We start from the raw sequence: 23,485 nt of genomic DNA, 5'->3' as shown, positions 1-23,485 counted from the left end.
AACTGGCGTTGAAAAGCTACGGCGGCCGCGGTCAAGAGCTTGAAATCAAAACATTGCGACTGCCTAGACTGAAAAGATCACTAAGGTTTTTCATACAGTAGGATTATAGCAAGGAGACGTAGAGCAAAGTGCTTTTGAGTCCACAGCACACAGCACGCCTAAATATACCCAAACTGGTTCACGCAAAATCTCAGTTTATTCCACTCTGGAAGAGGAAAGCTATCTCTGCCATGTTTTTAGATTCAAGGGCTTTAATATACATACTGCCAGGTAAGAAAATGTATCTAGGCATCAACACTCTTCATGGCACCTGAGAGTGAATTGTACACCTCCACACGTGACCATATACAAACAAAGGCATACAGAAAGCCTCGGACATGAACACAAAGCTATGCAAACACAAAAAACAAATATATGTCGCTTCTGGCCAGTATTTACAAAATGGTTCCATTATGCAAACAACAATTCAAATTGAAAAAAATTCAATATTTTGCTGCTGCCCTGTATGTTATTTACTATATAGACTTGGGAACCAAGAATAATTGGGATGATCTTCCTCTCAAGTACATTTCCCACCAGACCAAACCAAAGACACATCTGCCCTCCCCTTTCCTTTCCCCTTCTCCCTCATGTCCTCTCAACCTGACTTTTTCAACCCCAGATGGGGTCTCTTACCTCTGCCGCCAGTGCTGGGGTCCTGGTCTGGGCTTTATTATTGTCCTTAAATCCCACCTTCACGGCCAGTGTATTAGCGAGGGGGAAAAGAAAAAAGACAGAGAGAGACAGAGAGAGGGGGAGGGAGAGAATAACAATCAATAGAAGAATGCGACAAGCCCCTCTCAAGAAGGCACAGTACAACCATTCACATTACCTAGGAAGGGAAAACTAGAGAAATCAGCTGTCTGGTTCCTTTTAACCTGCTCTGTTTGCATGATTTTCTCTTTTTTCTTTTTGTTAAGCATCAGCCACCAGAACCAGCATCGTACCCACTGTACACCATTTTCTTCAATGTGTTTTACGTGTGTTTTATTACATATTTTTGCAAAGAATATTATTTGGTGTTCTATATCCTTGCTTTGAATATTTTTAAATGGCTGATTTTCACATGTGCTTGTTCATCTACAAAGAAAATAAACTATGTTCATTTATCTAAAGGTAGTAACAAATCATCATCATCATCACCGTCATCTATAGGGGTTGCCCTTAAAACTATATCCCTGTATCCCAGTTCTGTTCGCTGGGTGTGTTTTGTTCCAGCCCCCTCCTGTTGTTAAAAAAGCACTGCCAGCCTAAGTCTTTCCCGAAACCCTGTGCATTTATCTATATTTACCTACTAAGCCAAGCTTCCTTCTTCTGTACTTCGTCAGGCTCTGTTATCCCCATCAGAAGCCAAGCTCTGAGCCTTTCTCTCGTCTCTCCCTCTGCCTCTGTTTTCCCATTCAGGAAGCCATCTTGCCTGTCTTTTAATCCATGTTACATTCGCAGTACACTAGGGCTCGCTCCTACACTAATAGACTACTACAGTTTTTTTTTTTTAAATGCCAGACTCTCCTATTGCTATCATACTACAGAACGCCCTCCCACTTCTCTCTCTCTTTTTCTTTCTCTCCACCCCTCCCCCCTTTCTTCCTATAAGCAAAGCAAACTGGATACGTGATGTGAATACGGCCCCAACTGCCTTTGCTACAGCGTCACGCTACAGATAGTGCACAAAGGGCCTGAACCACCAATCGACAGTCAGGCTGCATCTTGCTGCTAAGGCAAATTAAAGAGAGGGAGAGGAACTCTGAGAGTGGGGGGTGGAGATGGCGGGGGGAGTGGGGGGGGGGGTTGTGCAAGTGTGCATGTACGTCTGTAAGAGAGGGAGAGAGGCAGACAGAGGAGGGAGAGGCAGAGTAAAAGAGAGGAGAGGGAGAGGAGGGGGAAGGGTTTTTCTCCCTCTGCCTGACAATTATCTTCCGTAGCCTAGCTTCCCTAAACAATATCTCTGGTATGTGGTATCACTAAGAGCCATCTGTGAGAGGGCTGGCTGAAAAACATGGACTGGAACTACACAAAAACATGTACACATTACCTTCTATGTATGTGGAAACTACCAATTCACTTTCAATATTAAGGATGTTTCTCAATTCAAGTTACATTTTACGCAGGATAAACACAGACAAAATTTAAATATTTTTTTCGGATACATTTTGCAACCAAATCCCTACATATTTAATGCAGGGAATAGCACAACATTGTAATTTTTTCATGAATTACAGCATTCATAAGGTCAACATCAACCTTTGTCCACTGTCTAAAAGAAACTGTAACACAAAAGATGAGAATGGTTTTTGTGCTGGAGCTAAAAGCATTGGAAGTTGTCTTGTTAAGCCAATATTAGAACTTTGTCTCCACACTGGAGCATATAGTAAAGGGCTTGCTGTTTAACTAAAGCTAATAGATATCAAGAGATCCCATTGAACTGTGGTTTGTATTCCTTATTTAAGTCTATAATGAAATAGTGAAAAAGACAGATCCAAAAAAGTTTTGTAAATAGTACCAACACAAAAGACTGTACTGAGACCATATTGTTACATGAGCTTTTGGGCTATTCAAGAGCAAAGGTGATATGTGGTAAATTAACTGCAGTGCTTCCATGGGTCAGTGAAAAAGAAGGAATGCGTTCTGAGAATGTTACTGGCATTCAATTAATGAAATCAGTTAATGAAACTGGCATTAATGAAATCATTAATGCTCCTTCCAAATCTGTCATTAGACTGTAAAAGCACTGCAACTAACATGAAAGAGTTATGACCAACCCAGACACAACTGTATGCAGTGGTGCACAGGTCCAAACATCAAATTTAGATGCATCATCAAAAGGACTGCTTTTACTTAGGAATGACAAATGTTGCTATCATAATTGTCTACTGTGCCACAGAAGACCCCTGAAACCAATTAAATTCATCAGGTGCCCCTAAAATAGTAATATCATGGCTCAAGTGTTACTAGATACCTGTAATTTGTGTATGAACACAGACAGCAGCTATTTATAGATTAAGTGAAGGTGGTATTTTCTGATGGTTATGGGTCCTGTGTCTCACTGGGTGCACTCTGGGTCTACGTGGGGGTGGGCAGTAGGGGGACATTGATGACAGCTTTAATGTCCCCCTTGGCTTCTTGCTGTCAATGGAATTCTCACCGCACAGCTAACACCAATCTGAAACTTGACATAATTCCCGCAGTTTTATCGCAACCCAAGCATTTCCTAGCCTTACAACATGATAATGCTTTATATTACATGGCAAGACTCATTCTCATTCAATAGATGTGTTCTTTTACATTGCCAAATAAAGCTGCTCAAACCCTGTCCAAAGTTGATTTTGAAATTGTGAAAATAAGCTTTAAAACGGCCATTATTACAATTGAATTTGTAGACCGGCAATTTAAATTTCATGAATAGTGCGGAAGATACAAACTTTGTCCTAAAGCATGGACAGCAGAAAAAAAAAGATGTTTGTGTTCATCCTCCTCCCTGAAAACTGCCAGACATGAGACTTACAGAAATGTACTTGTATCTGTACATTCAAATACTCAAATCAAAACAATCTGTAGGAGACTATGTGAATTTGACAAGTGAAAGAGAGCAGGACATTCATAATTCAATGTCATAAAATGATATAACTCTGTCAGAAAATAAAACACGAAACAGAATTTCTTTTGAACTTGTAGGATATAGTTCACAGCCAATACACCTAGAAGAATGCCATAGAAAAACTAAAGGGATAACAGAATTTTCACAGCTCTTTTACTCAACATCAACGTTTGTCCACTGTCTAAAAGAAACTAACACAAAACATGAGAATGGTTTTTGTGCTGGAGCTAAAAGCATTGGAAGTTGTCTTGTTAAACTAGGATCAAAACTTCTGGTCTTTGACTTTAGTCCACAATGAAAATAAAAACGTTGTCGATGTTTCCTGCTGGGGAAGAATTACTCAGAGAGCAGCTTCTGAAATGTACACCTGTCAACCAGGGAACATAAGATACTACACTGCTTTACAATTATTTAACTATCCATTAAGTGGGAATGGAGAATTCACCTAAGCTTTAAGGATACAGTGGCCGACAGTCCCCCCGTGTGGCATTTTAGAAAAGAGCTCAAAATCCCTTCCTTCAACACTACCCTGCAGGCTTAGAGATGAGATCTAACACATCTATACAATAACCATTTTGTGATTCTCTTCAAAGCAGAACTGCAATGCTAACAAAGCAAACATTTTAATACTCCGATAATAAGGGTATGATTTTTCCTTAGCATTTGTGACCTCCCTGCTATCCCACTTTTCATGGAAATTGTTTACTTCTGAGTTCTTAATCTTACTGCTAAGCTGTAAAAGACAGCAACAAAACACAGCCACCATATTTATCACTAAACACTTATAAAGTGGGGTTATTGGCAAAAGTAATTATGCCAGAATTAAAGAAAGAAATGTTTTACTTTGGTATGGAGGAGAGGCTAAATATTATTTAGTCTGTGACTGATGAGTACATAATAGAGGCTAAAAAGGGCATGGCCAGTTCCCTTACTTACACTGGATACAGTAAGCAGCTGCATTCCAAAAACCTCACACAATCGCTGTGAACAAACAGCCAAAAACAACCTCTAGAAAAGCCACACAAATAACAAATTCCATTTGTGGTTTAGAAGTCAGTGGAAGGTCAGAAAATATCTGAGCTTACTGTTGCAAACACTTTCTTCTACAGTGTGGTTAAGAAGAACTCTTGCAGAGCATTGGATCACAGACCTGAACAGTGAATTTGTGGGTGTTCTGCTTCTCCATGTTTAATGAAGCTGTGTCTGGGTGCTTTCAAACTTTCCTCTACCCACCTGACCTCCTACTGTACTGGTTATCATTTACATATGTGTAGAAATATCTAGGAGTGAACTACTCAAAGGCAATAAAAATGAGCTGGAATGCTTTTGCAATATGGAAGCAACAGAGTGTTTACAAGCTTACTACAAGCCGATTAACAGAATTCATAGTATTATCATAGTTTAATGCAGTAAATCACAGCAAAACTTTGACGAAGGTTATTCATTCTTGGTAAAAAGGTAGTAAACAATGGAAGTTGTTAAAGGAAATGTGATTACTGCATACATAAATCTGCAGTAACAGTACAGGAAATCCACAGAAAAAGCAGTGTATTTATTGAAGTAAATTTCCATATAGGCAGCCTACTATTCAGCTGCAAACTATAACTAAATGTATGGACAGTTGCATTCAGACATGCCCTAAAATTAAAAATTAGTTAGGACAGCCTGGTTGATTTGTGCATGTTATCTGTAGAATTGTCGCAGGCCTGCTGCCTACAGCCTCGATTAGTGAGGCTCTGACAGGGTTAAGGGTCTGCGCCGCGGTATCCCACGGCGACACGTGAGTGCGTGTGGCTGCAAAGTGGCTGCTCTGTTTGTGAAACCCGGCGGTTGTTAAGGAAGCCTAACTGCTTAGCAACTGTGAGCAAGAGGTATCTGGAAAAGAGCTGCTATGGTGTTCTTAGAAACAATCACACAGATCTTGGCACATGGCAAGGCAAAACAGCACATACACACAGCTTACACTTATATACATAATATAAAATTGGCAAACAGACAGATGTACAAACACACACATTTACATTTGAGTGGAATGCCACTGGACAGTTAAACATTAATAGTAATAATGTACCCTTTACAGATCAAATGTACCCAAACATGCACAGCTCGAAATAAATTAAAGAATCATATCTAAAAAGATTTTGCATTTTTCCCCCTTAAGTTATCTTATCAGGTTGCCTTTTTCCACTGTTTTCTGATCAACATGAATTATATTTATGTTATATACACATTCAATTAGCCAAGAAGGAGGATAATGGAGAAAAAAGCACTTGCAAAGCTTCTATCTCAACTCAACAAGCCAAAGCCTGTGTGTTTGTCTGAGAGTGTGTCCTCAATTGACTTATATTCTCGGTCGAGCTTTTCCATGTGTGAGGAAGAATGTGCGAGTTTAAGACTCCTCAAAGAATGTCAACCTAACAGTGAGACTCCGCCTGTGGTCACAGCTCACAGCAGATTAATTTGTCTGTTCAAATACGCTTTGCCTGTGTTCTGTCCATCTCCAGACCCACCCAATAAACACTAGGACTCACCATATTCTTGTCAGCACAGGAACCACTGCTTAGGGTTAGTCCTGATGATAGATGCTGTTACTTTTAAAGCTAGACTTAAATTTGCCCCAAGCTAACACAGAGTGAATCAAAGACTGTCATGGCTTGACCCTGATCTGATCACAGGACCTTTTACTTACCCACTTTGTCTAGGATCTTGGAAATGAGTTACTTGTCCCAGTTATGGAAATAATTAGTTAGGTAGTGAAGAGTTGTGAACTGTGGTTGGTAGTGAACTGTGGTTCCACCTCCAAACCTCTATGGCTTTAGATTGTACAATTTAGGATACGAATGAGAGCTAGAGGCTGGGTAAGGTTTAGTTGCAATAGTTAAACCAGGCATTGGGCATGTAATGGCTCTAAAAAAGAGCCCACAAACAAAACTGAACTCTGCTGCCAAACCTGTTCTTATCGATCTATCAGAAAGTACCTCAACAATATTCTCTGAAACTCTGAGAAACGTGAAAGGCAGCACTCTTAAATGTAAATGACCTTGTGTTTAAAATGTCAGTGAGGTCAAATCAGACTGGAATTACCTGCAAAATGTGAATAGAGCATAAATAATCTGATAAAGCAAGAAGTATTTTGTTCATTGCTGATTTAAACAGAATCCTTTTGGATAGGTTTTTAGTCTTTGTCAATATATAGTCAGAAACTTTTATGCAGATTGACACAAATGCCCTTGAAATTCATTCTACAATAATTTATATCTAAAAGATGACACAGAACAAATATTTTGTAAGTAATTATTATTATCAACAATATCTGCAGCTATTCATAAGACATTTAGCCAACTTTTCTTTAACAAATCTTTTTCATCATTAACAAATCCCTACAAATCTCCTGTCCAACTCTTTATAACACAGCAGTTATGATGGGTTTACTGGAGACTCTTTTCACAATGATGGTTTGAACAGCAAGGAAATCCTCTGAACCGAATGCCAGATCACGCTCTCAAAGAAGGTACCCACATGTAGAACTTAACCAGTCACTTTGTACAGGAAGAGCAGGTTATAAGATGAGTCAGATGTTCTACTGCTCTGCCAAGGGCCTGTTTTAGCAGCGTTCCTGCCCTAAAGAAGAGGCTGATTAATACGCAGATACCAAGGAGGATGAAGAGGAGGAAACAGAACATTCTGTTACATGAGGATGCAATGAGAGGAAACAGAGAGGGTGTAGCAAGAGGAGATGGAATCTTGGTAAAGAAAAAGAACAGTGATAGCAGGCCAGATTTAGTGAGAGGAGAACACAGAAGGAGCAGAGATGTGGGGGAAGGGTAAAGGAGAAGCTAAAGAGAGAAGAGCACAGGGTGAGAAGAGGAACTTTTAACTCTACATTTAGACCCCAACAGCTCCCAGTAAGCCTGTAATCCAGTGAAAATAGAGTTTTCTGGTCCCCTTACATTCAGGCTGATGGGAGATGCTTTTTGAGTCTGATTTTAGATTTTAGAAGACTCTCTGGTCTGCTTCACTGTCATACAGTTTGCCATTGTAAAACTGCACCATAGTTTTACAACTTTCCTATTGCTATGCCATACAATATGACTATTTATTTTGTCATAGTTTATCTTATGTTAACATGTGCCACCAGCTTCCGTCTAGTATACTCATTCTAATGTAGAATGTGCGTTTGTATCGAAATTCAAATTTCATCTCTTAGACAACTCTGAGCTGAGCTGAGCTGTGATTCTGCACAGCTCTCACAAGCATCAGACAAACTCACTGCAGCAAATGGCCAGTTTCCTGGCACACAAAAGCCTCAGCACCATTTAGAGCCCTAAAGAGTGATGTAACTATAACTGTCTATATGTTTTTTTCTAAGGTGCCATTTAAAGTTATCAAACCATCCCGGGGCTGACTCAGATTTAGGAATGTATTCTTCTCACTCCCCCATTCAAATCTGTGATTGGTGACTGAAACAAAAAGAAAACCTACATTTTTCCAGAATGGTTTTTAAAAATGTAAATGTGGAAATATAAAGATGGAAATTGCAATACTGTTATTACTTTACTTCATTACTTAATGTCAGAAAACCACCTTTATTTACATGCTTGGATGCTCTAGTTAGGAATTGTTCTGTTGGTTCTTAGTAGCATGTCTAAAACCTAAAACAAGTCTGTGGTAACACTAACTATACATTTACATTTTATACAGATGCATAGTAATTACATGTGTACTTACACATAATAAAAATGTTCTGTACATAGTTTAAATTAACATATAATTTCTTTGACTACAACTACACAATCATCATGGTTATTTCAAAGTTTGTAGTTACATATACTTGCAAAATAATTTATGTATATGTGTAATAACATTGTAAGTATCAGTAACTATGTTTTTGGAGGGTCTGGCAACTGCAGCATTTTGGTCATAGGAGCAGCAGAAACAGTACTTGTATAAAGTTTTAACATTAACTAAAGGCAGAGGCTCCCAGATAAAATGAGATTATGATCAAAATAACATTAAGTTGGTGTGTTTTACCAGCATTTTTGTGAAAAATGCTCATTACTGGATGTCAGATGGCAGAAATTTTTGTTCAACAATCTTATTTCGAAACATCATTGGAAACTCTCATTTTTGTTACCTGATCATTTTTAGTCTTGAACAGCAAAAAATATAAGGGGACCCCATCAAAGTATTCCAAATCTTCAAAGGCATTAACAATGTTAATCTTGGCAGAATTATCAGAGACACATATATATACACCAGAGGACAAACATTCCCTAGTAAAAACTACTGAAGGAACATATACTGTAAAATGTTCTTATTCATTGAAATGGAGGTCTGAATGATTGTGGGCCAAGAGATGCCTCTTTATTTTTGGAAAGTTTACATTTGGAAAATGGAGGTGCTTGGATGACCAATGGCTGACCTTATAAGGCAAATGTATTGTATTACCACTAAGCCTAAGCGTCAGCCTACTTAGCAATGTGCATTCAAAGTAATACATTGTTAATACCAATAGTATAGGCCACAGCACACACACTGTACAGTTTGTATTACCTGGAGCTGCTGTAGTTCATTGGTGTTGGAATCACAGTTCAGCTGCAGGTCTCTCTGTTTGCTCTCATGACTTTGCTGCTTTGGTCTTGTTTGTTCCAATTTCTGTTGAGATTCCTCCTCTAATGTAGACTGAAACAGAGAGAAGAAGAGCCAATGAAAAAAAAAACTTATATTCATTAGAGCTAATCTTCTTTTAGACAACAGAAGAACTTCTTTTTATCCTATCAGGCTGTCTGCAATCTCTTTCAATGAAGGTATTTTGGATTCTCCTGTGCTCTGTGAGGATGTTCTTTACTGCACTATAAGGTGCTATTCTCTTATGCCACATTCACAAATGAAAGAACAGAAAAGACACTGGGTTAAAAAAGAAACTTTCAAACTAACACCCATTCATCCATTTTCTAAGCACTTTATCAAATACAGAGTTGTCAGGGGAGCCAGAGCCTATCCAGGTTAGCAAGGCAGGACACACCCTGGACAGGATGCCAGACCATCTTAGGATGCACACAGATACAAACATGCACACACTCACACTAAGGCCAGTTTTTCCCAGAAGCCGATTCAAATACCCATACAGTATGTGTTTGAACTGTGGAAGGAAATCAGAATATCTGGAGGAACATGTGTATATGAGGATAACATACCAGCTCATACATCGATAGCACCCGAAGAATTGAACCCGGGGCCCCAGCACTGTGAGGCAGCAATGCTAAAACTTCCACCACCAAGCTAACACTTCCAAACTAGCATAAACATTAGAATCAGGTAATCAGTTTAAATGGCACCTTTCTCTCTATCTGTTTCAATCTAACCTCTTAAATTAGATTTATACATCATTGTTATTTGGCATAGTTAATAACATGCTACGTTACACAAGTTTGTTAATGAGCATGAAACATGTGTACTAAGACTCATACAGACTTGTTACAGTAATGAATCTTAGTTTCAAGGATCCCCCAGTAGGATTCATCTGCAGAATGGGATGAGCACAAGTATATACATATGCATACAGTGATGCTACATCTGCAATGATATGGAATCCATGTACTAGTGGATGGGTTACAAACATCACACAAACATCACCTACAAAAATGTGTACAGTAAAATACCAACAATTTATGAAGGTATTGCTCTTTGACACAAAAACCATGTCAAGTGCCTCGCTTGTGAGTTAAACAGAGCTACACCCCATTTCTAACAGTCTCAGAATAGCGTGAACGTCTGTAAGCACGTGTGTACCATAGCGTCTTACTGAAAAGGGTTAACAAACACTGCAACCAGCATGCCTGCCAAACTGGGGCATCACAAAAGGATTGTCTATTTAAAAAAAAATCTCAAACCCTTAAACCCTACAGAGTTATTCAGTTCTCTGGTCCCTATTCACACTCACACAGACACAGATTAGTGTGTACACACAAGCCCCCCTCCCCCAAAACCTGGCTCTTGCCAACCCCCAACCCCTGCTCGCAACACTAACCTCAGCGCTCCCCTCTCTGCTCCCCTTTCCCTCAAGTGTAAAAAAGAAAGAGTAGGGGGTCATTAAAGCTGCATTGATAATGAGTTGTAAAAATTTGCACTTGTGTGAATGGAGGAGTGAAAGGGAAGCGTGGTTGTAATTACAGCAGAATTAATGGCCTTAATTATAATGCTCCACCCCCCCTAACACCTCTGTCACACACACTCACTTAAAAAAACACAAACCATAGCCTCGGCTTTAGAGATTTACATGGGGCACACCTGGGTGCTCTGTCCTGAAGATTGTGTTTTAATTCCTAACAAAATAAGGTCTGCTTTCTTACCCAGCATGCCAAAGGGATAGAAAAATAGTAATGATACTAATTTCATAATTTTATAACACTATTCTTGCCATTAGTTTTATCACAACAATGTGTGTAATGCCTGGCTGGGGGGAAGGGAACATGGGTCTTATCAATGTAAAAGTAGAATAAGATACCAAGATCCCCTAAATATGTTTGCTCATCACATTCTATTTTTCTTATACTGCATTTTTAATCTGTATCCCCTGGTTTCTCATGGTTTATGACTTATAAGCTTCACTCAGCCAGATATAACAATGTTGTGCTGTTCTAACCTGGTAAACTCAAGCATAGTTTCATAAACAGGGTGTGATTTTCTCAAAAGCTCATCAGCTACATTCAATTACATAATACACACTTGGAATATTGGTCTGCACTGACATCATCATTATACTGTACTGGGATGGTGCAGAAACAATTAAAGCAACGGTTGTATAAAGACAAAACAGTTGCAATAAAATTACTGAAATTTAAATTTAAAAACACAATTATGGACAGCCCATCCATTCACTACAGGTTTTCCAGCATTATCCAGACCCCCTAGAATCCCCCCTGTTGATCTCTTTAATTTTAATTTATAATTTTTAGAAACGTCTGATCATTTCTTGCCCCATTGGTGATCAGAAATACTAGAGATAGAGATAATGTGGTCTCAGAGTGAATTACACTTACACTAATCTTTGGGGTGTGAGCTGGAGAAGCTATACCTGTATGTGTAACAGTGACAAGAGAGTGCTGGAGAGTTTTGTGGCAGACAAATTAAGTAGTTTCACGGATAACTACAGTGAAAAACATAACTTTTTTATTTCTACATGATGAATTTACAGTATTAGTAGTATCCAATGATTACATGCACACCAATGTAAATTGGAAGCAAAATGACTGCTCAGGCAGGTACATATCTGATGAAGGTAAAGTCTATTAAGAAGACAAGAACTGTTGCAAGCAATGGGAAGTCATTCAGTACATCTAACAATTTTCATTCCTTGCAATTGGTCTAATCCAGTTTCTTGAATGAAGTCAGAGTGTCAGCTTCAACATCATGACTGGGTAGTCCTTTCCATATTCCCCATATTCCCCATTAACCATATTCTGCATAGAGATGTGCATCCTGTTATCAGTTTTAAATGCATTAGATGCATTTAGATGCATGTCTTCTGATTTTCCTCTTGTGTCTTCTCATTCTTCTTTGCTGGTTCTGAAGAAGTCCACAGGATTTACTTTGCCAATCTAATTAATTATTTGATGACTTGAAAGAGGTCGCCTTCTACCCTTCTTTGTTCAAGACTAAAAAAGTTCAGTTCTTTTAGCCAGTCAGTGTAGGACACTCCTTTGACACCATGAATCTTTATGTTAGCTCTTCGACTTTCTGTGATTCTAAAGCAGCAATATCATTCTTATAATATGCTGACCAAATTACATACAATATTCTAAATGAGGTCTTACTAGTGCATTGTAAAATTTTTATATAGCATCCCTTTTTTTGAATTCCACAATTTCAACTTAATAGTATATTCTAAAATTCTGTTCACAGTTTTTATTGCTACTCCACATTGTCTGCAAGATGAATATGATGTGTTTACATAAACAACTACATCCTTCTCATAAATAGCCTCTTCAAACATTTTCTATTTGTAGTTTATATTATTGCTACCTGTATGCAATGCCCTAAACTTGTCTACCCTGAATGTTGTTTGCAGGGTGGTTTCCTAATCCTGAATTTGTCTATATCTGATTTTATTTTATATACCTGATTTCATTAGGTTCTAAAGCATTTGCTAATCTTCATAATTTGGTATCATCTGCAAACATAACTAGTTTTCTAACTATACCAGAATCAAAGCTTTTCATATAAGTTAGGAAGAGCAGTGATCCTAATACAGATCCCTGGGGTACTCCACTAACTACATCAAAACAAACTGAGACCCTACCCATCACCTGTACCCTCTGTTTTCTATTAACCAATTCCTAGTCTAAGGACATTGATTCATTAATCATGAGGAATATCATCAAAATCCTTATGAAAATCTAAATATAGCATATCTTATTCTCTATTTGTATCCATTGCTTTTGTTGCCTGTTCAAAGTAACAGATCTTTTCTGTCCCTTAGAATATTATTTTCATAAAGATCACATTCTAGTTAATAGTTTCTTTCTAGCCTTACATAAAACATGATTAAGATTTATGAATCATAATTACTAAATAATAATTAATCACTTTAAAAACAGTGTTAGTGCCATTACTTTGCATTATAGAAAGACCAGTGATCCAAACTATTGTTGATACGCTTCTTATAAATAATAAATGACAACAAAAATGTAAGGAACTTTTACTGATCAGTCAAATGAGTATAATGATACACACCTAAAGGAGAAATTGTGTACCAGGAATCAATTAATGAAGGCACTTGTGTATGAGAGGTTCAAAGCAGATGAACCAAAATGACAGGAGTATGTCTGTGAGGTGGGTGAAATGTGGGTGAGGGTCATAGACTCACTCTGCCAGCAGCAAAGGGGAATTGGTCCTGAGTGGTCCACTGAGATAATTTTATCTGTGTTGTGGCACAGGGAGCAAGTCCCTGTCGTTGGGCTAGAGAGGCTGTTGCCTGGCGACTGTGTCCCAGCTGGTTCTCACGTGGATTTCCCCTAGTACAGGGAGTGCCGGCTGCCAGTCCAGCGTGGTTGATGATTGCTGAATATTGAACAGGCTCTCACAGACAGACAGAAGAGCTCTGGCTGCCTTCTCTCTCTGTCTTTGTCTCAGGCGTTCCCTCTCTCTCTCTTTCTCTTTCACTGTGTTTCCTACAATAGGTCCAGTGCCGCTGTCTGGGGTCTCCAAGACAGCAGCTGAGACCCACTCCCCTGGGACTCAGGGAACACAGACAGGATGAACTGCCTGAAAACTGTCCAGCAAAACTGAACACAAAATTGCAAAAAAGAAATGCTTAACTCACGACGCATGTTGTGTTCAGGTACGAGAAGTTAATTATTCAGTTTATTTAAATATTGCATGAAGGTTATGCTTGTCCACTGATTTTCAAAAACAATCCATTCCAATCTTGGCTATCCCCCTAAGCTGGTAGGGCAACCTGGATCCTTTTTTATTGTCTGAATTCTAGTAAATTAGCAGATCTGACTAACATATTTTCAGTACTGAAAATATGCGGATGTTTTGGAATATGGTATAATTGCACAACCACATTTTAATCTTGATTTTTTTTTTTATGGAAACTCCCAGGAGAAAAATGGTTCTACGGCACCCATCCCTCTGCATAGTGTCCTGCTCCTGGGATCGAGGGTTCTAAAGCTCCCAGGGGAAAGGTTCTAATGCCACCAGAATTTCTCTTTCCCCTCATTCCATCTGCCTTCTCTTTTCCATTATCTTGCTCCTCATACATTATTAATTGGCAATTTTGGTGCCATGAAGAGAAGGCCAAAGCTAGGTCAGTAAAAAACCAGCCTCCAGACACACACAGACACGAGACATCTTCCTCACTGGGTGGGTTTTGAAAACACGTAATACACGTTTTAAACAAGCCACACATTGCTCGCTGCCTTAACCCTTTCACTAACCATCTGCTTTAAATATTGTTTTTCTGTTTCCTTCATTAGTGACAATCAGCCTTCATTTCAAATCCATCTCTGAAGAATGATAAACACACACAATGAAGCATGACTGTCACTGAGCTGCACAGTATCTAGCTTGGTAAAATAATAAGAGATAAATAGATTAACTCAATAAAAAGCATTGTATTCCAGTTTATCCCATTGAGGAATTCTGATGTAACCAACTATTTCATTCCATAACAGAATATAATTGGTTAGTTATTAATTTCATAACGATACTAGAAACTCTTAATACTATAAGAGAAACCATGTCCTATTAAAGGCACAAACTGCAAATGGATGGCAAGATCTTCACTATAGAGACAGGCAGATACACAAGACAGAACACATTCAGCTTTAAAGTACTGAGAAAACTTGAGAGGTACTGTGTATAAACAAACTTTATAATCAAAACGGAAATGTTTTCAGGAATTTGTTACACTTTAAAATTCCCATTGTCTGGTGGTTTTGGTTTGATCACGGTAACGAGACAAGCTTTCTGCATCACCTCTTCATTATGGCTTATCAGAGATAATAAGGATAAAAAACTTCTGATACGTTCTCAAAATGTTGCCTAATTTAGAATATAGGACAAATCTTTTCTCATAAGCAATCATAAGCAATATTGAATTACTTTCAATATTTGTCTTGGAAGAGATGATGATGTTTGTGTGTGCATTAAAGCACAATAAAAATGCTTTAATCTTTCAGTTTTATTTTTTAATTCTTTCAGTTTCAAGTGTATACTATAGCTCCATTAAACACTTGATGTTATTGCTTGGGTCTTACCTTTAGTCTGCATAAGACCCTATAAATAAATGTGCTTGATTATTGTTTATCAGTCTGTTGTGCCTCCTTTTGTGTCCTTCTCATTGATGTTTTATAGAATTCTTTTAAACTTTTCCAGGGTGTAGCAACCACTTTGCTGTGTCTGTTTGTCTGATGAACTTAAGAAGCAGGTGTTTTATATTCTTGAAAGGTTTGGGTCACACAGACATCATACAAGTGCTATCTAGTAACTACATTAAAGGCTGAGTAAAAAAGTCTTGTTGCGGTAATGCACATGGTTATGAAATATCAACTTTGTGATCAAGAAGGAAACTGCCTACACAACTAGTATAACTTTATTATGAAGTAGGATACTTTGTCAAGATGTTAGTTCATCGACTTTTCATGCTGCTCTCTTGATTGTTACCTTCTCTCTATTGTGTCATCTTTCTCATTCTTTGGTCTGGTTATTTCTGGCAGGCACTTCTCTTTATTCTGTTGCCATTGCTCCTTCTCTTTCCTGCCCCCATTACAAATTCCTGCACTTTAGAGATTCATTTCCTTGCATCCTGGAAAATCCATCTGACAAATCCCAAATGGATTCCCTTCACAACCTCTCTGTGAGCTTAAGTGCCCTCAACTGCAAAGGTTTCCCACCCCGTACGCCATGTGCTGGTCACTCCATAACTCTGTCTTCCAACAAGTAGAAGCATTTATGGGGGGAAGGGAGGGACCAGATTGTGTAGGAGTTCCATCAATGGCAAGGCAAATTCTCCATTGGTTCACCTAGCCATGACTGACAGGAGAAAGAAACAGGCAGCATGGTTTGTGATGTTTTTAGACCGGCTGACCTACTACCCTTCCCCCTTGGAAAAACAAAAGGAAGGTAAAGATAAACATATGTGGTTCTCACCATTACACCCATTTTCAGCTTTCAGCTGTAGGAATGGGGAGATCTGAGGGACAAACATCCAACTTGTGTTAGTTCAAAGATCCAGACTAGAAGCAGGGAGAGTACCAAGTTTCAGGTTTTTCTTTAATCATGTGGAAATCTTAAATAACCTAGATAACCTAGATTGTTGTAAATTGGAAATCCCAGATCACTCACTAAAAAAGAGGAAAGTATACACAAATATTCTTTGGCCAATCCTTCTAAATTATTACCAGAAATACATTAGCATTGTGCATTTCTAGCATGTACTGTATCTACACCTTATGACAAAGTGCATGTACTCCTAGCATTGAGCCATTTGTTTCTCAGGAAAATCAGATCATCTGAACAGGTTATTGGCATGCATGACCTTTGACTTTTTAGACCCCAATATAGCTTGGGGTACTCAAAATGGCTTGGGCTGTTCTCTCCTGAACATAGATCTTCTGTTGCCCAACACACTTCATTAACAGCCTCAGGAAGCTGCAGAGGACCCAGCTATAAATATTGAGAGGCCACTTCCCCCAGCTAGAAAAAGGAGTCACCCAGGAGAGGGGGAGTGGTGCAGGGTAAGAGTAGAGAATAAAGTAAAGTACAGAAAACCTAGAACAGTCATAGTGGCAACGAGTAGAAATCAACAGAGTGTAAATATAGTCCATCATGGAAGTAGAGTCAGGAGCAACAAAAGCACAAACATACGCAATAAGTAAAACTTAAAATGTGGCGGTGTAAAGTGCAAAGAATGACCAAAGGCAAAGAAATTAAATCAATTCCCAAGTACATCCAGACAGAATAAGAGCTATTGAAGGCATCCCCTTGCCGATAAAGAAAATGTACCAGCAGGAGAAACAAGATTGACAATGTTCGTACACTCACCAAAGATGACCAACTGCCTTTCTTCTTCTTCAGCTCGATGCATTTGCGCAGCTTGCAGATCTGGTGGCCGGTCTTGCGATTGAAGCAGTTGGTACAGCTACCACAGTTTTCTCGGCGGAGGCACGGGATGCACACCCCACACCTTTTGCGCTTCTTCTTCTGTGAAGAGGAGTCGGCCGTCCCAGGGGACTCGGGGGTACCGGCGAACAGCCCCAGCCCAGCTGTGAGGGCAGGGAAGGCAGCATAGTGCTGGTGTTCAGCTCGGATGTACTCCACCAGGGGAGAGACCGTCCCACCGCCTCCCCGCAAGAAAATTTTGGGCTCGTCTCCCTCCAGGGAGAAGTCGTAAATGTCCTGTGAGTGTGGGGGTCCCTCCTCCGGGTTGTTTCCCCTTGATTTCCTCATGACCACTTTCTTCACCTTGGAGAAGAAGCAAACAATGATGGACGAATGTCTGAGTAGTTGTATCAGTCTATTGTCTCTGATTAACAAGGTAAATAAAGTCCAGTGGAAAAAGCTGTCCGATTATGAGAGTCTTCTCCGCTCTCCTGACAGGAAACCCTGAGTGCTACTTGTGTGCTCTGATGACCTTTAGCAAGAAGCTGGTACTCTCCACACCACACCTCTCCTTTTCACCTGATGATGCATGCCCTGTGGGCACCCTGCTGTCAGTGGGTGCTGCTCGTGCTGGGCTGGACCCTGCGGCAGTATGATGGGGCTCAGCGCCACTAGGAACACTGTGGCACATGATCTGGTACAGCCTCCAACCTCAAAGGACACCAGGCCTGAGACGAGCAGCGTGGCTCAACAGTGCAGCCCAGCACTGGTGGCAGATAGGTGAGGGTGTCATGGCCGCTGGGGCACCAGGACAGCACCATCAGGACGTGCCTGAAATCGGAAAAGAGAAATCAGAGCCTTTATATGTGTTGAAAGAACATTATAGGCAGAGAAAAGCAGACTTATTCTGCATAAATGTGTGGAAAATCGTGTACCTTGTAACATCTGTCATGAATGGAACTACTAAGTATTGAGTGTCTTATTTTACTACCTAGGCTATGGAATACCAAGGAAGAAGAAAGGTGGGAGCAACCTAAAAAAATCACTTGACAACTGTTTGAATTGTCATCTACAGCAGGCCTCTGAATACTGCAGATGACCACAGACACACACAATGCACAGTCACTGTCAGTGGTATACCAAGATTTCCCCATGACATTCGTTAGAATTCCATACTGAGTATACTATTACTGAACTGTCAAACTGTGGTTATGATCAAATTACCAAGGATGTGCCATTACGTCCTCTGCTGATATCTCTTTATCCTTACATATGAACTACAGCTGAGGTTCTCTCATAATTTTCAACCTATACTTAACCATAACTCACCCAACGATGCTACAAAAAACTTTTCTATAAAAAATAGTTAAAACATTGCTGGTAGTGTCCGCTATACAGACATTGCTTCCACCTGTGTCTGTAAAGCGGTGGTGTTGGGGGGATAAATATATGGCAGTAGGTACAGGCTGTTTTCTTTCCTCGTTTATTACCTGTTTATTTCACTTTAACCTGCAGTCAAGAGTCGTCTGTTAGAACAGTAGAAAAACAGCACACCACACCTGGCATTTCGCAAAGGGTGCAGCCCAATACGTCATAAAATTATAACATTCACAATATACATGTTCCGCGACCGCAAGAAAAGCGGACCAAATAATTAAGAGTGGAAGGATGAATGAATGTACGTATATTATCAATGTACATTATTGAGACAACGTAAGCACCAGCCCAATAGTCAGTTCGTTTACATACACTTAAATATAATTATATAGCAACACCTTAGATTAATGCAAGCTAAGTGTGAGAAAGTGTGTTAGGCGATAATCGAGTTTTCCCCCTCTTCGTCCTTTCTTTGCTGTACCTTGTTAGCATTAGAAAAGAGCGTCTATCAGAGCGGACTGCCTGCCACTGCGCCCTTTGTTCTGTGGCCCGAGGCTGTCTGCAGTCAACCGTCGTTGAACTGGGAGATTTTTAACGCCGCCAATAAATATTCAATAACCACTGTTTCCACGTTGTAAATCAGCAGTCGACTCAGAAAATACCACTCCTTTAATTTACATGTTACTTGGAGTTTGTTTATCATGCATAAGAACGAAAAATAGATTTTTAAATCGAAACACAGGTATGTTAAACATCTTAAATTACACCACGTTTTGTAGTAATGAAACTAGTTTTAGTGGTTACTAGCTGAGAACGGTCAGACACGGCAGGCTGCCACATGTTGATATCAGTACGGTAACAAGAACCGAAAACTCACGCCAAATTATCTTTCATTTAACAGTTGCTAAGTCAGGAAACATTTAAAGGGAAAATACAGAACACCCACGGCGTCGGAAATAAGCAGTCATTGCAATCGAACCGTTGCGATTAAAGGAAACCTCAACATGAAAATTACGACTGCACTTTTTTTACAAAATAATACAGGATTCCCTAATTACGGGAAACACCGCAAGGTACATAAAAAACCATAAAATAGTGACTTAAAACATGAAAAAGGGCGTTTACGTCCTCTAACGTAACGATTACCACATGACTCAGCCTATTTAAAATGCTACTAACACTAATAAATATCGATATTAGTTTTACAAAAGATTCGGAGTTCGTGCTGTATTTTTTCACTCTTAACATACGTAAAGTAATGCTTTTTAACTCATGTGACCAATATAGCTAAGTTTTTACGATGCTCACAAAGTCACTGTTGAGCTGGATGGAGTCTGTCACTGAGCTACTGCGCTGCACGTGGTTTATTCCGCAGCGACAGAGAGACCAACTGCTCGAAATTCAGATGTTTATTCCCAACACCTTAACGAGAATAACACGTCGACACCATCAACAAGACCCCCTTTAGCCCCCTGCAGGATCACCACCACGGGGAGAAATAAACAACACTCTATATTCTACATAATAATCGGTAATGCACTTTAAAGTTAAGATAACGTACAAGCAACGAAATACATCAAGTCACACATTACCGAATAAAAAAAACTTTTGTACAAATACGTTCTATAAATTTCTTGCTCAGCTATCCTATTGTAAGGCTCTCTTGCTTTGTATGAGTTGTGTATTGGGCTAATTGCAATAGCTCGTAACATTATGCAGCCTCACAAGGCAATACACAACTCAGCGCTGATGTGGTGTACGTGCCACTCGGCAGAGTGTGACAGATAAAAAGAAAATGAAACAAGTTAAATTGCACATGTTTTCATACGTACCAAGTTCAACGTCCTAAAAACGCGTTTCTTCGAAATAGAAAAATAATCAAAACCAAGTTTATCTCCTTTTCACTTTAAATATCCCAAAAAGAAAAAGAAATGTAAAACTTATTAAGATTGTAAATTATCCGAAAATAAAACGTAGAGAAGAAGATAATTGAAAATGGTATTTTACACTTACTGTTAGCTATCCGCAGTTCTTCAGAAGAAGAAAACGTGCGAAACTAGAAAATGAAATTCGTGGAGTAGCACACTTTTTGTTCAGCTACTTGTCTCGCCTGAGGTCTGGAGGTCTTCTTTGAGTGAAAAAAGAAGAAAAGAAAACGTTGCTGGAAAGAGGATAAGAGATCAGTAAAAACTGGAGTGGAGTTCGGCTCGAGTCTCTGCAGTGAGGGGGTTAATTTTACTAGAACATTGCGTCATCAATCTTACTTAGGTGGTGTTTTTTTTTTGCTCCATGAACTAAGCGAAATAAGAATCAATCTGTCCAGCAGAACATTAACCAATAAGTTAAGAAAGAGTGAGTTAACCTCATAAAGCAATTGAATAAAAAATAACTTAAATTCTGTCTATATATGCTTTTATATATATTTATATAAATTGATTACTTCAATACTTCGTTATAACATGCAGGATAGGTTATTTTAAGTATATTACATTAAATAACACTGTATAGAATTAAATTAAAATAAAACTGATCTGGATTTTTTTTTAACCCCACAGACCATTACTTACTCTTTTAGACTGGAAAAATCTTCCACAGCCAAACAATGTTTGTTTTTTGGCATTAAAAAAACACCAGAACTAATTCACAAACCACTTAAATGTTTGTTAGAAATGCCACTTTATTAGTGTGTCCAGTCTCCTCAGCCCTTAATCAAGACAGGTTCCCCATTTGCCCTGCAGGTATAGACCTAAGAATAGATATTGCCAAGTGAACAAAGAGGTAGAGCTCAGCACGGGTGACCTCTTCCTAACTTTGCCGTGTGCAGGCTAAGCCTTTATGGTGCTGTTCCCTGAACTACTCTTATTGATACAGTAAGATAATATCCATTTACACAGCACCTCAGTTCATGGCACACAAAAGGCCCTCTGGCACCCCCTGTAGTTTCCCTGCTAAGGCTGACAACATCATTCCTCACACCTGAAGAAGGCTCCATGGCCGAAACGTTGTGTTCTCTTTCTTCTTTTTTCAGCATGGAATAAACCTATTACTTGTTCATTTGCAGCCTACGCATGCTGACGCAGCTACCCACCTGAACTTCAACATCATTCCTTAGTCCTGGGGGTGTGTCCTCATCACTGCCTGATGCCACTATCAATTACAAAGGTGCATCAAAATATACTGAGAGGCATTGAAAATGTAACAAGTGATTTCGGTTCCAGTATTTGCCTAGAAATATCTATTCGCAAGGCGTCAAGATAAATCATTTTCGTTCGCTTAGTTTTTGAACAACCAATAAATCAAACATGAAACAATCTTCAGTGGTCAGCATTGCTGCCTTGCAGTGCTAGGACCCTCAGTTCAATTCTGGCCTGTGGTACTATCTGCAAGCTGTTTGTGTGTTCTCCCTGTGTTCCCAGAGGTTTTCTCCGGGTTCTCCGTTTTCCCTGCACACTCCCAAAAATCTTTCAATTCAAAATACTTTATCCCTGCCCAAGGGGGCAATGTAAGAAGCAAGTCATGCAACAACCAACACATTCCAAATAAATCTGGTTAAAAACATGGCATCACAACATTTCTGAAGAAAAACTTAAAATAAACAAAACCGAAAACAGCAGAACATCCCAAAAATTATAATGAAAGTCACAAAGTGCATGTGTATTGTAAAGACTCTGTCCTACACTACAAAATAGAATAATTAGCACATTAGATTTTTAAAAAGTATTAAAGAACATATATATTTGATTAAGAGTGGCTCTATCCAATAGATGATTGCCTCTGGAACAAGGCTTAATTTTCTTTCTATTTGTCTTGCACTGTGGACAGTGAAAACGTCATAAAGATATGACTTCATAAAGATAAAAGTCTTCAAAAGACTGATGAAGAATATGAGATGTTTAATGATGGCACAGGCCTTCCTCAGGATATACTGGGGACACAGCTGCGCCAGGGGTCTCAAAAGTTCACCAGTGATATTAGAATTGAGGTTCACAACATTTCGAAGGCAGTTTTTTGTCGTTTTGGCTGAGTGATGTGAACCAATAGAATAAAGAAAATATGTTCAGTACAAGAGCTATAAAATGTGGAGAGAATTATTTTTTTGATTCCACAGGAACTCAAACCATGTACAGTAAGTGCTGCTGGGATTTCTTCACAATAACATTAGTGTTCTCTGTGATCTTAAGCTTATTATCAAACACATTGCCCAGGTTTTTGAACTATGAACTATACCAATAGGCTCAGCATGGATCGTCGTGGGAATAATATTGCTTTTTTTAAAAAAATCAACAGTAATTTCTTTTGTTTTATGACAACTTAATCTCAAGGTAGGAAATATCACACCAGCTGATGAATTCGTCCACAATGGGCCCATGTGTTTGCCCAGGATGGTAGACAAACTGGAGGGGTTCAAGATCTAACACTATTGCAGCCACAATATATGATATGACTATGGATTAGGCTAAATATATTATAATTATAATTATAAGTTAATTGGCATCTGGGAAAATTGACCCCCAGGCTTGTGTGTGTGTCTGTGTGTTTGCCCTGAGATGGACTGGTGTTTCATCCAGGGTGTACACCGCCTTATACTCATTGCTTACCGGGATGGGCTCCAGGTTCCCAGTGATCCTGAGATAGAAGTAGTGGTCAGAAAATGGACAGATGGATGGATGAAATATTCTTCTTGGTTACTTGTGGATGTATATTTGGTAGAATGGCTAGCAAACATGCAAATATAGATGTGATACTGGCAATATTCATGTGTTACTATGCTCTTGAGCCTTAAAATGTGGGTATCCACAAGATTCAAATGAAAACAACCATTGAGATCATGAGAAAAGGCATGTCAATGTCCAGATCCTTTGA

The 23,485-nt window shown here is 39.1% G+C and overlaps 1 protein-coding gene and 1 long non-coding RNA gene across 5 annotated transcripts in view; one reads left to right on the top strand and one right to left on the bottom strand.

The window, feature by feature from the left end:
* The window catches only part of LOC107077123 (uncharacterized), a 38,598-nt gene extending 21,300 nt beyond the window's left edge, over positions 1 to 17,298 (top strand). Inside the window, exons 2-3 of the long non-coding RNA XR_001478237.2 lie at positions 13,819 to 13,979; positions 17,222 to 17,298. This is a non-coding gene — a long non-coding RNA (uncharacterized lncRNA). The remainder of the gene's footprint in view (positions 1 to 13,818; positions 13,980 to 17,221) is intronic.
* The window catches only part of tet3 (tet methylcytosine dioxygenase 3), a 76,584-nt gene extending 58,991 nt beyond the window's left edge, over positions 1 to 17,593 (bottom strand). Inside the window, exons 1-3 of one of the 4 annotated variants that reach the window (XM_015345117.2) lie at positions 17,189 to 17,593; positions 9,191 to 9,319; positions 676 to 732 (exon numbers count right to left, since the gene is read on the bottom strand). In XM_015345117.2, coding sequence (XP_015200603.2) covers positions 676 to 732; positions 9,191 to 9,319; positions 17,189 to 17,593 — 591 coding nt within the window. Of the gene's footprint in view, positions 1 to 675; positions 733 to 1,330; positions 1,678 to 9,190; positions 9,320 to 17,188 lie in introns of those variants that run through there. The other 3 variants (XM_015345133.2, XM_015345143.2, XM_069180269.1) reach the window with 3 other exon arrangements.
* Positions 17,594 to 23,485: the final 5,892 nt, after the last annotated feature.

Source organism: Lepisosteus oculatus, chromosome 2 (assembly GCF_040954835.1).
Source record: "Lepisosteus oculatus isolate fLepOcu1 chromosome 2, fLepOcu1.hap2, whole genome shotgun sequence".
NCBI lineage: Eukaryota > Metazoa > Chordata > Actinopteri > Semionotiformes > Lepisosteidae > Lepisosteus > Lepisosteus oculatus.
This window is presented reverse-complemented; position numbering and strand designations above follow the sequence as displayed.